This window comes from Neophocaena asiaeorientalis, unplaced genomic scaffold, assembly GCF_003031525.2.
Source record: "Neophocaena asiaeorientalis asiaeorientalis breed wild unplaced genomic scaffold, Neophocaena_asiaeorientalis_V1.1 scaffold134, whole genome shotgun sequence".
NCBI lineage: Eukaryota > Metazoa > Chordata > Mammalia > Artiodactyla > Phocoenidae > Neophocaena > Neophocaena asiaeorientalis.
The window spans coordinates 22,938,255-22,947,128 of record NW_020185339.1 but is presented as its reverse complement, the minus strand read 5'-3'; the positions used below and the strand labels follow the sequence as shown (position 1 = coordinate 22,947,128).

At 47.8% G+C, this 8,874-nt stretch overlaps 1 protein-coding gene across 4 annotated transcripts in view; it reads left to right on the top strand.

The window, feature by feature from the left end:
• OS9 (OS9 endoplasmic reticulum lectin) overlaps positions 1–782 on the top strand; it is a 30,303-nt gene extending 29,521 nt beyond the window's left edge. For 3 of the 4 annotated variants that reach the window (XM_024736782.1, XM_024736780.1, XM_024736779.1), the window contains one exon: positions 4–779. In XM_024736782.1, the coding sequence (XP_024592550.1) occupies positions 4–129 (126 nt within the window). In that variant the 3' untranslated portion in view covers positions 130–779. Of the gene's footprint in view, positions 1–3 lie in introns of all 4 variants that reach the window. The other variant, XM_024736781.1, reaches the window with a different exon arrangement.
• Positions 783–8,874: the final 8,092 nt, after the last annotated feature.

Sequence of the window (8,874 nt, the reverse complement as noted above, 5' to 3'; positions counted from 1 at the left end):
CAGGTGCAGGGAGCTGAGGAGGCGCAGAAGGAGCGGCAGCGGCAGAAAGAGCTGGAGAGCAATTACCGCCGGGTGTGGGGCTCTCGGGGCGGGGAGGGCACGGGGGACCTGGATGAATTTGACTTCTGAGACCACCGCCTTTGGCTCGCCACGGAGTCCAGAGTCTTCCTAGACTGGCCCTGCCTCCTTCCCCCCAAACCCCCGGGGTCCTGAGGCAAAACAGCAGAGGAGAGCTGAGCTGTGAGCTGTGGACCTCGAGGCCCTCCTGGGGGTGTGCAGGGGCCTCGGGCTGAGCGCTGCTGCTACTGCTGAGAGCGCCCTCAAGACCTCCTAGGCCTGTGAGATTTGCTCTCCTGGGCTTCTCCCCATACCCGCGTCCTTTCCTCCCGGCTTCCCCCGTGTCGTCTCCCAGCTTGTGGGTTCCTTTCCCCTCCCTACCTAGAGCGCTGTGAGATCTTTTGAGTGGAGTAGGGCAGGGGGAGCAAGAAGGGCGGGGCAGTCAGCAGGCCCCAAGAGGCACGCCCACCCCTGCCTCACACCTGTTCAGAGGGCCTTCCCCCTTCCCCCAGACTGGCTTGGGATGTCCTGCCCCTTTCCCTTTCCACACTGTTCCCTACAATCTGTGCTTCTGAGTTGAAGCACCTTCTCTCTGTTGCTGAGAAAATGGGAAGAAAGTTGCCCACCACCTCTAACACAATCCCACGAAAAGGGTAGGCTGCGAATCCACCCACCATGTTCTAGAACAATCAGGTTTCTAAATAAAGAAATGGACCATCACACCATCAATCTTTTTTTTTCTTTTGGGAGGGGGTAGGTGGGTTTGGGGCTCAGTAGGGAGGAGACTTGGTGTTCTCCTCAGGCTGGAGGGCACGCTCTCTGATCCCATTCTGTGCGCCACAGTCCCGGCAGTAGCAGTGGGGCTGGAGTATGCAGGAAGAGACCAGGACGGTGAAACAAAGCCTGCTGGCCTGGCCCTGACTGAAACACTTGCAGTGCTGGTGTCCCTTCTCTTCTCCCCCTTTATATCCCGAGAGCCACAAGGTACACACGGAGTTACCCCACCACAGGGGCCTCCTGCCAAGCTCTCCTACAGTGCTGCAGACTCCATCCCACTACCTGCCAGCCATACCACTTCATTTCCCAGAAAAGACATCTACCTTTGGCCATGCCCAGAGAGAGGGCTGCTGCCCACACAGGCCAGCTTCCTAGTATGCCAGTGGGAGGCAGGCCTGGTTAGGTGTCTCCATCTCTTCCTCATTGCCAAGTGCAAATCTAGGTCCCCTGCTTCCCCCACTTTCTCCCCTTGCTCTGTCCGCATCTCTCAGGTGTGCAGCATTTTGCTGAAGACTCCGCTGACTCATGGGGTAAGGGATAGAGGGCATGGAACTCCCACGTCTCCAAAAGTGGAAAGAAGGATTCAATTGCCGAAGGAAGCTGTATGAGGCTGACCCTTTTCTTGCTGAAAGTAGTCTTGTACTTATTGGGCCAGTTACGCTTAAATTGTTTTATTTAAAAATGCAAATAGGTAGGCTTCTGAAACCCTGCTTCCCAGATCCATTTGTGTATCTTGAGGGGAGAGACCTAAGACACTATCGCAAGTGCAGCTACAGTCAGAATGCTGGATCCAAATCCTCACCCTCCACTTACTATCAGTAGGGCCTTGGACAAGTTGTTTTAACTTTTCCAGTGCTGTATCCTCATGGGTAAACTGGGTAACTGTACTGGCCTTGGGTGGTTGTGAGGACTGAATAAGAGGGTGTGTTGTACTCTTAGCACGGTACCTGGCCCACAGGAGGTGTTCAGTAACATAATAAACCAGCTGCTGAGTTCTGAAGAGACTAGATGGTACTTGGAGGCAAGAGTCATAGAAGGAATACCAAAAGCTGATCAGAAGCTATTTAGAATGGGAGAGTGGGGACAGGCTGGGGCAGGAGGGTTACCTTTGATTTGATAAGGGTAGAACCTTAACAGCATCAGAAAATGGAGTTCTACAGTTAGACTTAATTGATAGGCAGGCCACTACATCCAAAAAATAAAAACAAAAAACAATACACATTCTTTTTTAAGTGCACTTGGAACATTCTCTAGGATAGACCACATACTAGGACACAAAATAAGCCTCAGCAAATTTAAGAGGAAAGAAATTATTTCAAGTATCTTTTCTGACTACAATGGCATGAAACTATAAATCAACCACAGAGACAGAAACAAGAAAAAATTACATGGAGATTAAACAACATGCTATTAAAAATACCAATGGGTCAATAATGAAATCAAAGAGGAAATTAAAAAATACCTTGAGACAAATGACAGTGAAGACACAACCATACAAAATCTATGGGATGCAGCAAAAGCAGTCCTTAGAGGGAAGTTCACAACTATACAGGCCTTCCTCAAAAAATAAGAAAAATCTCAAATAATCAACCTAACCTACCACTAAAAGAATTAGAAAAAGAAAGACAAACGAAACCTAAAGTCAGCAGAAGGAAGGTAATAATAAAGATCAGAGAGTAAATAAAATAGAAATTTAAAAAACAATAGAAAAAGTCAATAAAACCAAGAGCTAGTTCTTTGAAAGGGTAAACAAAATCGACAAACTTGTGGCCAGGCTCACTAAGAAGAAAACAGAGAGGACCCAAACAAAATAAGAAATGAAAGATGAGAGATAACCAATATTGCAGAAATACCAAAAAAATAAGAGAATACTATAAACAATTATATACCAACAAATTGGACAACCTAGATGGAAGGACAAATTTCTAGAAACATACATCCACCAAAACTGAATCAAAACGAAACAGATAATTTGAAGAAACCAATCCCTAAGTGAAACAGAATCTGTAATTAAAAAAACAAACAAAACAAAACAAAACCAACCCCCTTCAAACAAAAGTCCATGATGGCTTCACTGGGGGGATTCTACCAAACATACATAAGAAGAACTTGTACTGATCCTTCTCAAACTCTTCCAAAAGACTGAAGAGGAGGGAACAGTCCCAAAGTCATTCTATGAAGCCTCCACCACCCTGATACCAAAACCAAGGACACTACAAAAAGAGAAAGTTACAGGCCAATATCTTTGAGGAACATATAAGCTAAAATTCTCAACAAAGTATTAGCAAACCGAATCCAACAACACATAAAAAAGATCATGCACCATAATCAAGTTGGATTCATCCCAAGGTCACAAGGATGGTTCAACATACACAATCAATGTGATATACCACATCAACAAAAGAAAAGACAAAAACCATATGATCATCTCAATAGATGCAGAAAAAGCATCTGATAAAATTCAACATCCATGCATGATAAAAACCCTTACCACAGTAGGTACAGAGGGAACATATCTCAACATAATAAAAGCCATTTATGACAAATCCACAGCCAACATAATACTCAATGGTGAAAAGCTGAAACCCTTCCCGCTAAAATCTGGATGAAGACAAGGATGCCCATGCTTACCACTTCTATAGTATTGGAGGTCCTAGCCACAGCACTCAGACAAGGAAAAGAAATAAAAGGTATCCAAATTAAAAGGACAGAGGTAAAACTCATTTATGCAGATTACATTATACTATATATAGAAAACTCTAAAGACTCCACACAAAAACTACTCCCTTTTAAAAAAAAAAAAAAAAAAAACAACTTAGGAATAAACCTGACCGAGACTTAACATGCTGAGCACTATAAAACATTGATAAAGGAAAGTGAAGATGATTCAATGAAATGGAAATATAGCTCAAGCTCTTGGATTGGAAGAATTAATAGTGTTAAAATGGCCATACTACCAAAGCAATCTACAGATTTAATGCAATCCCTATCAAATTACCCATGACATTTTTCACAGAACTGGAACAAGTAACCCTAAAATGTATATGGAACCATAAGAGAATTGCCAAAGCAATCCTGAGGAAAAAGAACAAATCTGGAGGCATAAACCTACCAGACTTCAGACAATACTACAAAGCTACAGTAATCAAAACAGCATGGTATTGGCACAAAAACAGACATATGCATCAATGGAACAGAACAGAGAGCCCAGAAATAAACCCATACACCTATGGTCAATTAATCTTTGACAAAGGAGGCAGGAATATACAATGGAGAAAAGACAGTCTCTTCAGAAGTGGTGTTAGGAAAGCTGGACAGCTGCATGTAAAGCAATGAAGTTAGAACACTCCCTCACGCCATACACAAAAATAAACTCAAAATGGCTTAAAGACTCAAATATAAGCCATTACACCATAAAACTCCTAGAAGAGAACACAGTCAAAACATTCTCTGACATAAACCATAGAAATGTTTTCTTATGTTATTCTCCCAAGGCAATAGAAAGAAATAAAAGCAAAAATAAAACAAATGGGACCTAATCAAACTTTGCACAGCAAAGGAAACCATAAACAAAACGGAGAGACAACCTATGGACTGGGAGAAAATATTTGCAAATGAGGCAACCAACAAGGGCTTAACTTCCAAAATACACAAACAGCTCATACAGCTCAATAACAAACAACAACAAAAAAAAAACCTGAATCAAAAAATGGGCAAAAGACTTAAATAAACATTTCTCCAAAGAAGACATACATATGGCCAATAGGCATATGAAAAGATGCTCAACATTGCTAATTATTAGAGAAATGCAACTCAAAACTAGAGTAAGGTATCACCTCACACCGGTCAGAATGGTCATCATTAAAAAAAGTCTACAAATAACAAATGCTGGAGAGGGTGTGGAGAAAAGGGAACCCTTCTATACTGTTGGTGGGAATGTATCTTGCGGCAGCCACTATGGAAAACAGTATGGAGGTTCCTTAAAAAACTAAAAATAGAGTTGCCATGTGATCCAGCATTCACACTCCTGAGCATATATCCAGAGAAAACTCTAATTCCAAAAGATACATGTACCCCAATGTTCATTGCAACACTATTTACAATAGCCAAGACATGGAAGCAACCTAAATGTCCATTGACAGATAAATGGATAAAGAAAATGTGGGATATGGGGCTTCCCTGGTGGCGCAGTGGTTGAGAATCTGCCTGTCAATGCAGGGGACACAGGTTCAAGCCCTGGTCCGGGAAGATCCCACATGCCGCGGAGCAACTAAGCCCACGCGCCACAACTACTGAGCCTGCGTGTGCGCCTAGAGCCAGTACTCTGCAACAAGAGAAGCCACCGCAATGAGAAGGAGCCCACGCACCATAGCGAAGAGTAGCCCTGCTCGCCACAACTAGGGAAAGGCCGCGTGCAGCAACGAAGAGCCAACACAGCCAAAAACAAATTAATTAAAAAAAAAAAGATGTGGGATATATACATATATATGTATATATATATATATATCTCAGAAAGAGAAAGACAAATATCGTATATCACTTATGTATCTAAAATGTGATACAAATGAAATTATTTACAAAACAGAAACAGATACAAATGAACTTATTTACAAAACAGAAAACAAACTTATGGTTAACAGAGGAGAAAGTGGGTGGGGGAGGGATAAATTAGGAGTTTGGGATTAGCAGACACAAACCACTATAAATAAAATAAACAACAAGGTCCTACTGTATAGCACAGGGAACTAACTATATTCAATATCCTGTAATAAACTATAATGGAAAAGAATACAAAAAAGAATATATATATATGTAACTGAATCACTTTGCTGTTTACCAGAAACTAACACAACACTGTAAATCAATTGTACTTCAGTAGAAAATAAAAATAAATAAATAATCAAGAAAATAGAGTTCTAGAGACCTCACTAGATTTAATCATTGTACTTTCAATAATAAATTCGTTTTTACTTTCCTTTGGCTTCTGGTAAAACTCCCAGCTGTGCTAAGGCACACAAGAGGAGGGGAGCAGGGTGTCTGACAGATGGTAACCAGGAGGGGGTGAGGAAGAGGGGATGGCGAATGGCAGCAGGAATCCAGGTGAGGACACCATGGGGAGCTGGGAAGATGGCGTGGATGTTAAGGGGCAGCAGCTCCCCTTCAGCTCCCAGGGAGTCCCCTTCTAGAGTCCTATTCAGCTACAGTCTGGAGGGCTCAGTGTTCTGTCACCCCACCCATGACCACCCTTCACACTTCCCACAGGCCAAGATGCAGCCCACGACAAAAAGGAGCCAGTGGAGTACTCAGTGTGGGGATTTGATTGGGTGCTGACACCTTGACCACCTTTCTCTGGTAGGAACCGAAAGGAACTTCCCGCTGGCCTGTGGTTCCCTGAGGTCATTTCATTCTCTCCAGGGTCCTTGTTTCCTCCCCATAGTCTCTCACACTCTTGAGATACTGAGGAAGGGAGGGAGCTTTTGCCACCAAGAAGGAAAGTGGGGATGGAGTGGGGGAGTCCAGGGTCTCTGATGAAAGAGGGGAGGGGTGGCTGGGTCTTCCAGTTGAGGCTTCTTTGCTACTTGCCTCTCTTCCTCTGGGAAGGTTTTGCCTTCCCAGACCATATGCCTGCATCTGCACCTGTTACTGCACCTGCAACTCTGAATCCACCTTTTCCTGGGTCAGGGTGCTGTGCTAGGTGGTCACCCAGCCTAGGGCCCTGTAGAACCCGGGCCTCCCATGTGAGTGGGATCTGGGCCTGTTCCTGCAACCAGCTCAGTGGTGCACCTGCAACTGAATGTCCCTCGTGGGGATGAGGGGTGCAGAGGGCCAGAACCAACCTTACCGGAGGACGCTGGGCCACAGACTGGTTTGTCAAGGTAGCTGACATGTGTGTGGCTTTGCCCAGCCCGTGCCGGCTGCTGGCCCAGCCCCGCCCGCCCGCCCCCTTTTTCCCCCCGCCGGTCCCTCTACCAGGTCAAATGCTTTCAGCTGCACACAAGGAAAAGCGGGACTGCCTATATGCTGAACCGCGAGATGCTGCAGCTCTTGGCGGCTGCGCCGGCCTCAGGCTGCTGTGTCCTTGCAGTCCTGTGCATGACATGGGGGTGGGCAAATGTCTGCCTCAGCTGAACATGGAGTTTGTGACGCCAGGGACATCTGTGATTGGGAGATCTTCCATCCCTTCCCTCCCTGCCAGGAGAGGGACCCCTACAATAAAGCTCTACTTCTGGTACCAGGTGCTCGAAGTGGGTAGGCTGGCCTGGGGCAGTCCTCCAGGACTGATGTTGGAGCCCCTACCAGGTGCCCTCTGAACAGATATTGTTCAGATTACAAATAAACAGATGCCACCAAGGTAACCTGCCCAAGATCACCTAACTATGAAGTGGAGGTACTGGTGTCAAAATCAGATCTGACTCCAAAGTTCCTGCTCTTAACCAAAGCTACTCTATCTTCTCACCCCTCCAGCAGCCCCCCTCCCCTGTCCTCTTCTCTAAGCTCCACACCCCAACTCCTTCCCAAAACAGGAGTTATCTTGGGAGTTAGTGACTTCTCTGCTCCCTGGGTCCCCACTGTTGCCCTGACCTGCCTGTCTCCTTCCACTACATGAACCTGGAACTGTTTGTTGTACATGATGGAGCATCTGACCTACTGCCTCCACGCCCTTGGATACTGCCCTGACACCAGCCCCAGCAGGAGGCACCCTCCCTGGCCCTCTCCCACCTCCAATTCCCCACCTTGACCAAGGCCATTCCCTGACCCAACTCTTCAAGAACAGACCAGCAGCTCACCCCCTAGACAAAATCACTTCCTCTTTAATTGCTGTTGAAGAAGATTCACACCACCTGCCTTGGAGGAGATGAGGGGCGGTATTCCCCCCCTGCCCCTGCCCCTCTCCTCTCCCCAGTTACCTGGTCCTTTGCAAAATATTTTAGCCAGGAAAAAAAAAAAATACCGGAAACCACTGACACAGACGGCCCAAGGGCTGGGTTGACTGAGGGAGGCGGGGCTGGGCCAGGTAAATTCACCCCAGCACCCCCTTTCCGGGGATGAGGCAGGGGGCCTGGAGACCCTCCCAGCCACCTCACATTCTCTTAACCCTGGCTGGGAGGGATCCTGGGGTTGAGGGCTGGGTCTGGAGCTGCTCCAGTGGAAGGGAGGGGCTGGACAGGAAGAACAGTGGGGGAGGGGTCCCATTGTAGGGGTGCCGCCTACCCCAGATCACCACGGGCGCTGCACAGTCACAGGTACGCAGTCACGGTCACAGACACTCACAACCCGAGAGCACCCCACCCCACCCCACCCTCTGCCCACCCTTGGCTTCCCCTACCCTGAAACGCCCTCCCCAAGCCCTGCCCGCCCCCGCCCCCTTGTTGGGGAACAAAGCAATAAATTACAAGGCCCCTCCCAAGTCCCCCTTAGCCCGCTCCTGCTCCATCCCTTCTCCCTCCCGAGATGGTAGTGAGGAGGGACCCAAGCTTTAGGCTCCCCCGACCCTCTAGCTTCCATCCATGGGTGGATGTGGGGGGAACGTCCTGATTTCCACTCCTCATGGTCCCTTTCACGGAAAGGGTTGGGGACCCCCTACCCCCATGGGCAGCAGGGGTCCTGCCCCTCGCTGCCCTTCCCCCTTCACTGGGCAGTGAGATTAGCATAGAAAGGGTAGGGTCCCCCTTATTGGCCTCAAGTCCCAGGGCTAGCCCTCCCACTTACTAACCCCTCCCTGTGGCGTGACGTCGCCCCAGGAGCCAGCCTGGGTAAGTGCTCGCGCGCCGTGGGACTGTCGAGCACAGGCAGGACTGGGTCTTTTCCCCCACCTCTAGGGGGCGCGAGCGGGCACATCCAAACGGCCAGGAGCAGGAACCGCGACGGGGGCGTACCCTCCCGCCAACACCCAGAGGGTAGACCCAGAGCAATCCGAGGGTGCAAACAGTGGAGAGGGAGCGTGTCAAGATGGGGTCTCCATGCCTCGTTGGGGGGAGGGAGGTGAGTTTGTGTCTTCTGGGAGGCGTGGGGGCTGTGCCCTCTGCGGGGGGGGGGATA